This window comes from Sitophilus oryzae, unplaced genomic scaffold, assembly GCF_002938485.1.
Source record: "Sitophilus oryzae breed Bouriz unplaced genomic scaffold, Soryzae_2.0 scaffold_1396_pilon_pilon, whole genome shotgun sequence".
In the NCBI taxonomy this organism is placed as follows: Eukaryota; Metazoa; Arthropoda; class Insecta; order Coleoptera; family Curculionidae; genus Sitophilus; species Sitophilus oryzae.
The window spans coordinates 4,862,262-4,876,916 of record NW_022146055.1 but is presented as its reverse complement, the minus strand read 5'-3'; the positions used below and the strand labels follow the sequence as shown (position 1 = coordinate 4,876,916).

At 31.4% G+C, this 14,655-nt stretch overlaps 1 protein-coding gene across 5 annotated transcripts in view; it reads left to right on the top strand.

The window, feature by feature from the left end:
- Nucleotides 1–10,722, top strand: part of LOC115875917 (potassium voltage-gated channel subfamily H member 6) — a 318,511-nt gene extending 307,789 nt beyond the window's left edge. For 3 of the 5 annotated variants that reach the window (XM_030891499.1, XM_030891497.1, XM_030891498.1), the window contains exons 19-24: nucleotides 1,583–1,651; nucleotides 5,446–5,645; nucleotides 7,132–7,464; nucleotides 8,378–8,502; nucleotides 8,651–8,795; nucleotides 9,916–10,722. In XM_030891499.1, coding sequence (XP_030747359.1) covers nucleotides 1,583–1,651; nucleotides 5,446–5,645; nucleotides 7,132–7,464; nucleotides 8,378–8,502; nucleotides 8,651–8,795; nucleotides 9,916–9,957 — 914 coding nt within the window. In that variant the 3' untranslated portion in view covers nucleotides 9,958–10,722. Of the gene's footprint in view, nucleotides 1–1,582; nucleotides 1,652–1,770; nucleotides 1,825–5,445; nucleotides 5,646–7,131; nucleotides 7,465–8,377; nucleotides 8,503–8,650; nucleotides 8,796–9,915 lie in introns of all 5 variants that reach the window. The other 2 variants (XM_030891496.1, XM_030891500.1) reach the window with 2 other exon arrangements.
- The last annotated feature ends 3,933 nt before the right edge of the window (nucleotides 10,723–14,655 follow it).

Here is a 14,655-nt window from a genome sequence, read left to right as displayed (position 1 = left end):
TATAACATAGCTACGATTTATATATTAATCGAATTGAACCAACATGAACCGAGACGGCGTGAAATAAAGTTAGCCGGACAGTACTGATTTCTACCGTACCAAGCGCTGCTGTCGGAATTTTAAAAATCTGTTGAAATGAACCAAGCTTATAATACACTTTGATTATAGTGAATAAAACAAAGTATTGTAATTGCAAAACATTTTCCGATGCACGTCATCAATCATATCGACATTAACAGTAAACTCTATTAACCTGACTAAATGAAATTTTGGCAAAAATGTTTAAATTTGTTGTATAATTTAAAATACCGGGCAGCTCTTCATTTTACTTTATAGAGAAAATGATTGTAACAGATATTTTATTTAGAATAAAGCTGCAAAAATTAATTTAACCCGAATTTTATTATCGCTATGTTGGTCACATTGCGCCGTGTTCAGCAATGTTGTCCTTTATTATTTGACAGTTATCCTAGTGTCAGTCATTATTTTGAATAATATCGTGTTGTTGTTGAATCTTTGTGAGTAATTCTCGTTTTTTACCTATTTTCATAAGAACTAAATTTTCGAGTTTTGGTATTGCATTTCTTGAAATTGTGTGTAGAAAATATGCCGAAGCATTTAAACAGTCGAAGCAAAGAGCTTGTAGCTTCCCTGTTTTTTTTTAACTATTTTGAACGAGAACGTGACAATAAAGGTCCTTTATTACCCTTGACTGCATTCAGAAAAGTAAGTTTGATGGATAAGCACATTATACCACTTTCAAAGTTAATTTTTATTAAATTCTGTGATTATTAGTTTGTGCATTACTAGAACCCTCTTATTTGTTATTACCACTTATGGCGTTGAAAGATGTACATCAATAAATAAATAACCGATAATAACGCTTATAATAATCTTCATAATGGACTAGTTTTTGCCAATATGTAATAAGTAAAATAAGCTATAAAACAAATAAATCAATTAATCACTAAAATTAATATTAGTTATTAAATTAAAGATAAAACGTAAAACACTTTAAAAAATAATATCATACATATGTTGCTTGTCAATTTTAAATTAAGATTCAACTCATAAATCCATCACAATCTGGCAGCGCTGTCGCCATCGCTTGTCACTCAAAGTTGATGGCGAGCATCGGAAATTGTTTTGCGATTACCATATAAACCTTTTCGTAAATAATTAGATAGAGGAACAGTTAAAAATCGCAAGACGGTAAATTAGCAGCTTTCGCACTCGCACTTCTAAATGAATAGTTTCGTAGCTGATCGTTCTGTCATTCACGTCTTAACCATTCACAGATTATTTTTAATTTATTAACAGCTGTGAATTGCTACTTTTATCTAACTGTCAACAAATCACGGATAGTGTTTTAGGTTTGATTTTGAAGTAAACGATATTTGAATTTTTTGCCAATTTTTTACCTAGGTGTAGCAAAGTTTTTGTCAGTAATATCAAGACTATAAGATTTCAAAGCCTGCCTGAATATATAAAAATATTTTTTTTTATTTGAATTTCAATATGTATTTTTTATCTTAGATGTTTGTGATGTTAAAAAAAGGTTTTTGCGTTTTTATGTGTTTAGGCATGTTATCGCAACTGAAAAGGAGCATTCCAGATCTCAGATTACACAAAACGCACCAGCCATTAGTAGGTAAGTATCATTTTTCTGCTTTGTTTTCTCTCATATGGTGTCTCACTAACTTACAATATTTATATGTGATCTTTTCTCACTAAATTGTCACTAAAACAATTTTATTTTTTTATTTTAAGAACACTCTTCATCTTTTATTGTTAGCCTATTCTTTCATCGGATGAACTATAAAGGTTAGAAGAATTAATAAAAAATAGTTAATTTTAACTTAAACTTTTTAAATTATTGCTACTACTGTATTTTCTATATATTTAGTTCCTTTCTATAGCACTCAGTTTTAATTTAATTAGATAAATGATTATTATTATTAATTAGAATTTTATTTTTGAAATTATTTTATTATTTGATACATGTAATCTTGATATTCAAATATTTTAAAATGTTTAGGTAATAATATTACAGTAGGTTTGTAGCTCGCAGTATTTTTCTTGATAAAACATAGGGTAGACTATATAGGTATGATTTTATAAAAGAGAATTAGACACCCCTAAATAATTTCATTAGGTATTAATAGAATAGGTATTTGGTATCATTTCATATACAGGGTGGCCCATCGAAATCGTTCCGCAAGGCATAACGGCCAGGGTATTTTTTTTTCAAAAAATCCAAAAACACGTCAATTTTGTTTGTGAGGGGGACAACTTTTGCCCCAAAAATGATTGCAAAATCTTTAACCCTCTAAGCGGGGGTGTAATCCCCTAACTTTTTTCAAATGGGAAGGGAGGTCAAGTGGCACCACAATGGAAAGAGCTTTCTATTCTCTATATTTTCCCGCTTCGTTTTTGAAAATCGGTCGAGTCATTGAGAAAATATGAAGGATTGAAATTTGAAAAGTTTATTTAAACATTTATCAGAGTAAATGATAAGGATAAATTCCTACGACCAATTTGCTGTTTTTTCTTATTATTTCTAGATGTTTAAGCATTTTTTCACTTGCCACAAGGTTGAACGATCCGGTGCGGTAGTTGCTAGATAGCTGTTCTGTGACTTGTGCGTTGAAGTTCTTCTCAATATCGTTAAACTGACCCACAATAGAATTTCCAAAAATACCAGCCCACACGTTCAATTTCTGGGAGTTTTGTGTGTGCACCTCGTGAAAAACCCTGGGGTTGTCCTCAGCCCAGTACCGACAGTTGTGCCGATTAACTACACCGTTCAAAAAGAAGGTACACTCATCCGAAAAACACAGATTAAATAGGAAATTATTATCATTCGCCACTCGTTCACTCATAGTTTCAGAAATTTTGTACGGGTGGAACTTGTGTTTTTCTAATATCTTTTGGACACTTGTACGATTCACGCTGGTCTCATTGGCTAATTTTCTTGTACTCAGCGTACTATCCATGGCAACTTGGCCCAATACGAATACCTCCATAGCTTCATTTACTACAAGATTTTCGCTCTGCCTCTTTGTATTCTATTTTGCTACTAACTCGCGGACAATTTTGCCATAAAGGTGTTTGTCAGGATGGTGTTCATTGAATGTGTGCGCAACCCGATACATTCATTATTTTTAAAATAAAGTTCGATTATTTCCACTTTTTCTGCAAGTGAGCAATTATGGTGTAGATTGTTAAAAAGTTAAACGATATTGAAAAGAACTTCAACGCACAAGTCACAGAACAGCTATCTAGCAATTACCGCACCTGATCGTTCAACCTTGTGGCAAGTGAAAAAATGCGTAAACATCTAGAAATAATAAGAAAAAACAGCAAATTTGTCGAAGGAATTTATCCTTATCATTTATTCTGATAAATGTTTAAATAAACTTTTCAAATTTCAATCCTTCATATTCAATGACGACCGATTTTCAAAAACCAAACGGGGAAATATAGCGAATAGAAAGCTCTTTTCATTGCGGCGCCACTTGACCCCCCTTCCCATTTGAAAAAAGTTGGGGGATGACACCCCCGCTTAGAGGGTTGAAGATTTTGTAATCTTTTTTGGGGCAAAAGTTGTCCCCCTCACAAACATTGACGTGTTTTTGAATTTTCTGAAAAAAAAATTACTCTGGCCGTTATGCCTTGCGGAACGTTTTCGATGGGCCACCCTGTATAGTAAAAACTCTCTTAGTAAAAAGTATCAACTGACTAGTGGTTGGATTTTTACCTTCTACAAACTGTATGTATACATTAAATAATTATTAGATATTAGATATCCAAGTCGTATTTTTTTGTTAGTATTAATATAGACCACAAATTTTATGAAAATGTTAGTATTAATTTTTAGATATTTTTTTTATTATACTGTTGATACTAGCATGGTATTAAATGCAAAGCATGAATAAATACTTTTTAAAAATAAGTGGTTTACATAAATAAACTCAAGTAAATTATTACTTATTACATTTTCTAAAATAACCATTAGAAAGATTATTATAAAAATGAGTTATACTTATACAGGGTGAGTCTTAAATAAGTGCAAATATTTTCAGGGCTAGTAGATCTCTATAAGAGAAACATATTTTCTCTTTTACCGGTTTTTAGATAAATCCAAAATAATCGAGTTATTTTACTTTGAAAATTTGCAAAAAAAAATATTTTTTACTAAAATTTTGAGAACCACTGGATTTTTTCTGAATTTTCTTTCTTGTAAATTTTATCTACGATCTGTTGCCATATTATCAAGAAACTGTGTTTATAAATAAAAAAAAAACAAAAAATTCCAAATTTTCAAAAAAATAATATCGGGAAAAAAATCGTAATCGTGTTTCTGGGGTTGAAATATACTAGCCCTAAAAATATTTGCACTTATTTAAGACTCCCCCTGTATAATACAATATATTTATCATAAAATTAATAAAAAAAGTGAGAATCATAGTTACAGTAATTATGATACATAACACATTTAGTCGACTTCAAAATTTATGTACAGCCATTACATAGCTAAGATCATATCTTAAGATATTTTTATAGTAACCAGAATGCTAAAAAATTTCTAAAGTTATTCGCTTAAAAACAAAATAAAATTAAGGGTTATTTTCATATTTGTTATATATTCGCTTAGGATATCTTTGAGAATCTTAGAAATATCTTACTTGAAAGTAGTATCGTGCAGAATTAACTTATAACTTAAATGTATTGTAAGAATAAATGTATTAATATATTCTTGTAATTTATAATAAATTAAAATACCATACGATCGAAAAAAAAACGGCGTCAAAAGCGGCTGGGGAATGGCAATCGAAGATAATTTTAGCTGGGCCAACTCTAGGCGTTATTTACTTGGCACCTACTCTTTTTTATTTTTTAATGGTGCTTATTGCGAGCTGACCATAAGAAAGTTGTAATAGATTTTTATATTGAGTAAAAATGATTTTTAAAAAGTGTAATTTAAAATTCGAGAAAAAAAATAGTTTTTGGAAATAGATTTGTGTCTGGAAACGTCCTATCCTTTTTTAATCTTGCTATAATTAGTGAGACAAGTTTTATGTCAATTTTGAGTAAATGACGTCTAGAGATTGACCTCGCCGAAATTATTATCGATCGTCATTCCCCAGCCGTCTTTGACGCCGTTTTTTTATTATAGGGTATTTTTATTAATAAAAAAAGCATTTTGATAGTACAACAGTAAATAAATATTATATTAATAAGAAATATTATATGCCCTTTTTTATGTGATGCTCTATTTTTTCGTTAACTTCTAAAACCTTATTGTCTTGGATTTATCACAATTTTTATCGAGATAAACAAGCGAATAGCTTCTCTTACTATAGTTGCCAATTTGCTAATAGCAAGTACGTTATAATTAAATTATGATAAAAAAATAATATCATAGAATATTCTTTGTTATAGCTCAAGCCACGCCCCCGTCCTCACATCGCGTCCGTACTATTCGTCGGCAATCGTCAGTTGACACCCATCAGCACAGCTCGGCCCCGCCCCCAGCCGCGTCTCACGCTCACACCAGTGCACCCTTGTCTAGTAGCACCAGTTACTATACAAACAGTCCCAGTCCACCCGTACCTCAGATAGAACAGCCACATGGAGATGAGGTAAATTGGTTAAAGAGTAGAACCAAACGAGCAAAACCAGAATAGCCAACTATTTTAATTGTAGATCGCTTTGTGGTTATAAATGTGGAATGTTTGGGAAGGGGGTTAATCACCGCGACCTTAGAGATCTATTGTGCGTCACCCTTTCTTAAGACCAGTATCTGAGACAAATTCACAGACGCAAGTTCTCCCTCTCCGGTGTCAGTCGTACCAAAGTTTATGACATAAATGGTTGTCGTCTTGGCGCACTCACTGATAAGGTGTTCTGGTGTTTTCCCATTTTCCCCATAGAATTTGCATTCGCCGTTGTTTCTTAGCTTCAAGCTACTGAGGTGTTTGTTGAGGAGACAGTGTCCTGTTAAAAACACTTTGACAGTCCGAAGACTGTTCTTACTTAAATCAAGGAAAATCCTTGATTTTTCTCGGACGTAAGTTCTGAGAAATTTCTTCGAGTGTTTGAGAACGTTGGCGTAATCCAAGTTCTTGAGTTCTGCTTTAATGTAGTTTCCGCTTGGAAAGCAGAACGGTTCTTCTCCAGTTAGTGGAGTGTTCGCTCCTTTTCTAGCTAGATTATTTACTTTCACATTACTATCCATTGGTGAGCTGGTACCCAGAGTAGGAGGACTATATTTTCTTTGCCTAATTTGTTCAGCTTCTCTAAGCATATTTTGACCAACTTCGAATTGATGGTTACTGATCTGATCGCTTTTAGTGCTGCTTGACTAGCGGATAAGATGGCGATTTCCTGTTTCTGATTAGTTCCTACCTAAGATCACACAACAGATTGCATTGCTGTACGTTGCTCTAGTTTTGTGTACCAACTGCTCCATAGGTAATCATCGGTCTTACTATCATGCTATATATCGACCGCAAAATGTTCCTCATCTATTCCCCGCCGGTCTTCTGCGTATCATAAGAGCCTTTGACGCTTTGCTGGTAATGTTCCTAATATGCCCGTTTAGAAATATGCCATAGAAGTTTACTGTCCAGGGTTATTTGGATAATATTCCAGATATTTAACTTCCCGTTTTGGCAGTATTTCTTTTTCATCTAGATGGATTCTATTCTAATTTTTCCGACTTCGCTTTCTGGTGAATGGCATTATCGCGATTTTTTCTGAGTTGATGTTCCCGACCGTCCTGACCATTACTCAGTGATGCGGAGTTCATTTTGGATATCATACAGGGTGCCATTCATGTTTCTCCCGAGCGGTCATAGTCATGATAAGGTATACAGATGACATGACTACGTCATCTCACATTATGTAGTATATTCCCGCTCGGATTAATTCGTCTATTTTCATGCACTACCAAGCTCCACAGTAGGAGGGAGGTTACTCCACCTTGTGGAGTTATTTGTGTTGTTTTAACAGCTACAGTTTTGGTACCCTTCTGAACTGTAGTTACGACACTTTACTGATTTACATTTTTGTCAAGTTAATGTGATTTTGTACATATTTTCTATAATGATTTTATCATATTTTTAGATTTTAGTTCCCGTCGACGCTGGAGGAGGGCAACCCTCTTCGCATTCCGCCACCAATGCAGTCCAACATTCCGAAAAAGATGGTGAAATACTTTACGTCAGCCGTTCGCATCTAGAAGCTTTACATGGCCAATTAGAATCGTTAAGTAGAAAAGTGGAAACGTTAGAAAGTTCGCTTGGCAACGATGTCAGAATGATACTGGCGCTATTACAAGACAGGCAGGGTAGTCAAGTGACAACGATAGGGCAACAGTGTTCCAGTCAAATACAAGGACTCTCGCAAGGATCGGCCGGTTGGACTATTGACGAAGTCACAGTATTAAAGGGATCAGAGGTAAATTAAAGATATTGAATATAATAATTAGTCCCTTAAATTAAATATACTTCTTATCCTCGTCCGTTAACTCTCGACATCATGTCTCCATCGTTGTTCTCCAACCCTCTCTATCTTGAGCGGCTATAGAAGCCTCTTGCAGACCGTGAACAATAATTTCTTTAGTTTGGTCCACCCAGCGCGTCGAAGACCTTCCTCTTGGTCGTTTGCCATTAATCTTCTCTTCGATTATGATTTTTTCCAGTCCATCTGTTCTTCTCAAAATGTGCCCGAAGTACCTAAGGTATGACTAGTTTACTTTGGTTGAAAGTCTTGTGTTAACTTTTAACTGCCTTAGAATTGATACGTTGCGCGTTGGTCCGATGTTCTGTGTATGAAATTCGCAGCATTGAGAGAATAGTATCTTCATTCGCTGTTGTTTCTTAGCTTCAATCGACTGAGCTGTTCATTAAGGAGACAGTGTCCTATAAAACCCGTGACAATCCGAAGGTGGTTCTTACTTAAGTCAAGGAAAATCTCCGATTTATCTCGGTCGTAAATTCTGAGAAATTTATTCGAGTGTCTTAGGCCGTTGAAGGACTCGCATTCCAGGTTACGGATGGAGTCTTTCAGGTTCTTGAGTTCCGCTTTAAGTTGGTTTCCACTTGGGAAGCAGAACGGTTCTGGTCCAGTTATTGGAGTGTTCGCTCCTTATAACAAGCTTTGTATAATGAGGAAACGATTATGAAAAGAGATGTGCGATTTGAAATGTCTACTACTAATAATACTACTACTTTGTAGAAATAATAATAATAATCTACTACTTTGTAGAAAACAGAAATAATAAAAAATTACCTACCTGTTATTCTGAAACTACTTTTTACTCATTGTTTCTAAAACTTATTTGACTGATTCAAAACTATCTTAATTTTAGGTACCAGAATATGAAAATTTAGTATTAGAACAGTCATCATCTAGTCGCAGCAGAACAACTTTCCAACGTTCTGTGAGTGAACCTAAACCTATTTCAAGAAGTCATCATTCCCAAGTATTACACAGGTATGTACGCTTTATCTTTTAGAGTAATTAAAAAGGTTTTTGTTTCATCTCTAGAAGAAATTATCACTTAACAAATCAGTTATATAAACACCTTTTACTATATAAACTAATTAAATTATAGTGCGTTTAATACAAACTACCGTTACAGATTTGCCTCCTTTAACAAAGCTTTCGACTTTGACAAATTCCAAGACCCCTCCTGGGTAGAATGTCTTATTACTAAAGAAAAAGATACCATGGAGGAAAAAATCGCTCCTATAGCTAAATTAGAATCTCTAGATGAATTAGATTTGGTAAGTATACCTACTCCATAGCCGATTAAACCTTAAACATGTTCGCTACATATGTCTATTAACTATTTAAAGTAAAAACACAAAACATCCCCCTTTAGAACTTCATCTGTCATGTTAAGAAATGAAAGTAAATAATAAAGCGCCTCTCGTGCTTGTTCGCACACTAAAAACTTCAATTAATGCCTGTATATATTTTTAATATATATTTTAAATTTACATTTTTTTAATTGTAAAGTAATATATTACATTTAAATGGAATATATTACATAATAATTATGTCAATTATAGGATTACAGGCTTGTTTTCTAAATAAAAGGAATTATAAAATTTCAATATATGTAGGTATATTTGTCGTAGGTATGAAAAGAGTAAAATATAAAATGGACAAACGCTTACTTACATTTCAATAAAACTTCCACTTTTAGTTTTGCAATCCAAACGTAATATTTCTATTTCACAAATAAAAATACCCGAAAACACTAAAATCACTGAAGCTTCCGCAGCTGACAACGAAAACTGAAAAATATAACAGCACTTTTTGTTTTGCGTATCAACATTACGCTGTACCATTATGTTTTTGTTTTTGAAATAATATGAAATATCTTGTGAATTTTGATATTTTAACATGATTTTAACTATTTCTGACAATAGCTAACTTTTTATTATCAAGATTACATTTTAGACGGCAACTGGCATATATATCATAATATTTTAATTTTAAATATGTATGTAATATAATTTAAATTAATATAATACAACTTTATATTAAGAAAATATTTATACATTCACAAAATACAACAAAGTCTAATAATATAGTTTGAAAACAATGAAAATTGAATTAAAATTAAAAAAGTTAAGCGCGATACCTTGTGTCAAAATTAGATGATTAAATTTTCTCAATTTTTTCACCATTTGATGAACAGTGGCGCCTCTAGTGTTTGTTCGGGCGGTTAGTCTTTTACTCCTAAAAGACTAACCTACTATGGGTGGTACCATAGGCCATTAAAGAAAAAATTCTAAAGAGGGATGTTTTGTGATTAAAAACTCTGACAGACGAACAACACTGACAGTTAATTAATTAAATTAAAAAACTAATATTAATATTGTATATTCATTTCAGGAATCGCCTCTCGGTAGCCCTACAAAGAAACCAAAAAAATAGCGATTGTAGTTAGTAGGAAGCTACAGAAAACTGCACTAAATACCGCGATTTTACTCCTCGCCAAAGTATTAAGTTAAGAGACATGCTGCAAAAATTGTCCATCGTATATATACACATACTGATTATAATAACTATGTTACCAAAAAAAAAAGTAAGTTATTCATATACGAAAAAGATTTTTATAGGTTATCAAATTAACCGCAGTCACCAACAAACCATTTAATTGAAAGCATGAGTTAAACTGTGTCTTTGTATTTTTTTTATTATAACCATGGACGTACCATCAGTTAGGCTAGGGACAAGAATTCAAGCCCTACGCATCCCTATGACTGGCGTATTTAATAGGTAACCTTAATCTTTATACAAAATTTAAAACAGATACTTATTAAATTATTTAATAAAAAAATTAAATATCAAAATCTCCGGTACCTACCTATTAAATACACTTCCTACAAAAATATACAGACTTGGTTGGACAGACTAAATATTATCGTTGATTGAAGAAATAAGATTATGCGCAACCTTATGTATGGGCGATTTCGTGGCACAAAACATATCCGAGATATAGCTGGCGATACCGTCAACGCTGGCGATTGCGCCGCTGAGCGCTGATAGTGCGTTTACAATGCAGCGGATAAAGAATACTGTACCGTAGTTTTACTTTCAGTCGACAGAGTGGTTGGTTGTCGGAGACAGTGTTGCCAGAACTACGGATTAATCCCTACATTTACGGATTTTACGTTACGGAGTACGTTAATAAATAATAATTTTCTATCATAAACAATTTAATATTATATTATATGATTAAACAAAGAGCGGCGTCAGATCGCTGTTATTTCATATTTGTAAAATATTACGGTAAATGTCAATAGTCGTCATTTCCAAGCCAACTAAACTACTTTTTCTATCATACGAAATATTCAGTACCTATAAAAGAATTTTTATTTTTGTTGTTTATTCTATGTTACTAACTAACACGAATAAATTTTCAATACATAAATGCGGATTTTTCATCCAAAGATATTTTCGTCAAACTTATTACAGATATTACACATTTTAGTATGGCAACACTGTCGGTTTCAGTTCCACGCCGTCTTCGATGTGCCTTCGCTAGCCGAACTAGAGAAAATGAGTGTTTTATGTGTTGGTCGCAGAACGAATTGAGGCTCCACCGTAAAGCCCTTGAGACGTAAGGGGAAATCAAATCCACCTTATCACGAATTTGCTCTTTAGGTTTTTTTTTTCTCAATAACAAAAAAAACCTAAAGAGCAATTAGGTTACATATCTTCTCAATTCTTTCAATCAACGATATTATATTATCTGTATATTTTATTAATCTGTTCAATGTGTACAGTGTGTAAAAAAAATATAATATGGTATTTTTAACTTTCAGAATTAATTTACAGTACCTTCAGAATTAAAAAGTACACCTACAAAATAATTATATGTTAAAATAATTTTCATATTTCAAATAAAAAACAATGTTGTAGACAGAACGATAATTTTTGATTTATATACAAGAAAATGTAATGTAGAATTAGAAATATTTTGATCAAAAATGTTTTTCTGTCTATACTAATACGTCTATAAAGCATTAAGTGTTAAAAACATTCATTTGCTTCAGTTAATTGTTTAATTTTTATGCTGTCTGTAACAAAAGTCAAGAAACTGATCTAAATTTAAATAAATTTACACTTGTATCTCAAAGAGCGGTCGGTAAATACTGTCTGTTCTTAATTGTATTTACTACTATATATATTATACATATTGTTAAAAACATTGAGAACATATATTTTCAAAATGAATATTGAAGTGAACTTTAAAATATCCCATGGACTGTGAAAATTGAATGTATAAGATATTGAAAAAATGTGATTTATGTATTTTCCAAAGTCATACCTGTTATATTATTACTTTATTATGAATAGGTTAAGTTTTCGCGTTCATTGAACATTTCGTACAAATATCATATCGTTTACGTTTAAATTTCATTATTAAGTCGAGAAACGGCAACAGCAAACAACTGAGTTTGGAAAGTACCAAATAATATAAGGATTCAACAGTTAAAATCCGTCTTATGTAAACTTAAAAAATAAAAATTCGGCAGTTAAAAAAAACTGTGTTTAGGCATAAATTAGTAAAAGACACTTTTTTTAAATTATTTGTTATTGTAATTAAAAATATATACTTAAGTAGAACCTTAAATATGTCGCAATTCGAAAAATTTGATGACTTCAATTGCCATTTTTGTTTAAATTAGCAGTTGTTCTAAGGATTATTTAACACACCATTTGAAGGAGAGAAGGGGAAAAACATGATAAGCGCCATTTCACTATTTTACAAGAGAGCACTGGACGGCTGGTAGTTATCAGGTTCTTGCCGTGTATTCTACAGGGTTGTTTACCACATACGACACGGAGTATTGTGGCTAAACGATTAGATTTTTACAAATTGTAAGTTTTGGGTTCGTTGAAGGACTATTAGAGCTACAACTTAAAACTATTTTTACAAGATACAGAATGTCCCAAATAAGTAAAAAATATTATAGTTGCATTTTTTTAAATGGAACACCCTGTATATTATGCCATTTTTAGATTCTACGATTGAAATAAAGGTAAATTTGATTAAGGTTTATCACACTTAAACCTTACCGTTTTTGAAATATTTTCAATTTTGTGAAATTGCATTAAAAAAATTAAGACTTCATTTCTCCAAAGCTATCAAAGTTTATAATACCAAATATTTACTGAAGACTATTTATTGATCAGATATGGTGGGTGTTTCAATAATAAAAATTATACTACCTTATACAGAGTGTCCAAAAATTCATATTAAATAATTACTAGCTTTAAACGGTAATAACTTGTTTAATCTAAATGAAACATCCTGTATATTTTACGTGAATCAGATGCACAATTTAATTATCTATCAAATTGTGTTATACCATTTTTTACCTATCTCTTCAAGTTTTCGTAGAAAATGCATTTTCTTATAATTTAGACCTTATTTATCACTATACCCATGGAATATTGATATTATTAGATTATTTTTAAATATGTAACAAATTTTCAAAGAGTACAGATACTAATATTGTCTAATTATAGTTTGCTTATATTATTAAAAAATAAAGGACTGTTTAAATATTAAAATTAAAGAGGACCAATTAATATGATCCCAGTATTCAAACTACATTAATTGACTGTTTACGTTGATTAATAATAATAATTGCTCAAATACTAAAAAATTGAATTTTGTATGTGTATTAGACAGTGTGGTAAAAAGTAACACCTTATAAAAATGTTATTTCATTTTTTAAAGAATGCTTATTTATAACAGAGACGTTCATTTTCATAACTTATTATTATATTGATTTCTGAGTCAAATCCACATTTATTTAGAATAATAATTAAAACGATGAAATTAAGTATGCAATTAACTAATTTTTGGGCGGAAATAATGGTGGTATATTTAATTGGTATAGTCTTTTACAAAGATTTAAATAATTTTCTGTTTGTAAACAAATAAGCTTGCGATATTATTATTTTTACCACCTGTACATTTTGTACATATGTTGCTTTAAAAAAATTTAATAGTCAATATTCCATGGGTATAGTGATAAATGAGGTCTAAATTATAAGAAAATGCATTTTCTACGAAAACTTGAAGAGATAGGTAAAAAATGGTATAATACAATTTGATAGACAATTAAATTGTACACCTGATTCGCGTAAAATATTCAGGGTGTTCCATTTAAATTAAACAAGTTATTGATGTTTAAACCTAGTAATTATTTAATATACATTTTTGGACACTCTGTATAAGGTAGTATAATTTTTATTATTGGAACACAATATCTGGTCCATAAAAAATCTTCAGTAAATATTTAGTATTAAAAACTTTGATACCTTTAGAGAAATGAAATTTTAAAATTTTTACTGCAATTTCACAAAATTGAAAGTATTTCAAAAACGGTAAGCTTTAAGTGTGACAAACCTTAATCAAATTTATCTTTATTTCAATCGTAGAATCTAAAAATGGAATAATATACAGGGTGTTCCATTGAAAAAAATACAACTATAATATTTTATACTTATTTGGGACACTGTGTATCTTGTAAAAATATTTTTAAATTGTAGCTCTAATAGTCCTTCCACGAACCCAAAACTTACAATTTGTACAAATCTAATCGTTTAGCTACAATACTCCGTGTCGTATGTGGTGAACAACCCTATTTTTACTAGGCATATATCATAGGATTTAACAACTTATTGCCCTGCACAGTTTATACATTTTGTAGAGACCAGTTAGACCTACCATAATACTGTTTGTAAAATCCTAAAATTAAGAAATTGGCGCTTATCAAGTTTTTCCCCTGGAGCCTCCATTTATTATATTGTTTCTTTTAATAATTTTAAAATACAGAAATTAATTTCTTTTTATATAGATAAGGGGTATCAATATGGGAGATGTAATTAATAATCCCTATATAATATTTAATAATTAAATTATTTCTAGCATTAAATTTAGTTTGTTAGGGCTGTTGTTACTTAATATTTAACCACAGGTACATTGTACCGTTTATTATGTACAAAATATATATCGTTAGAAATTTTGTATGCTACCTCTTAAAAATGCTAATTTATATCATACGATCGAAAAAAACGGTGTCAAAGGCGGCTGAGGAATGACAAGCGATA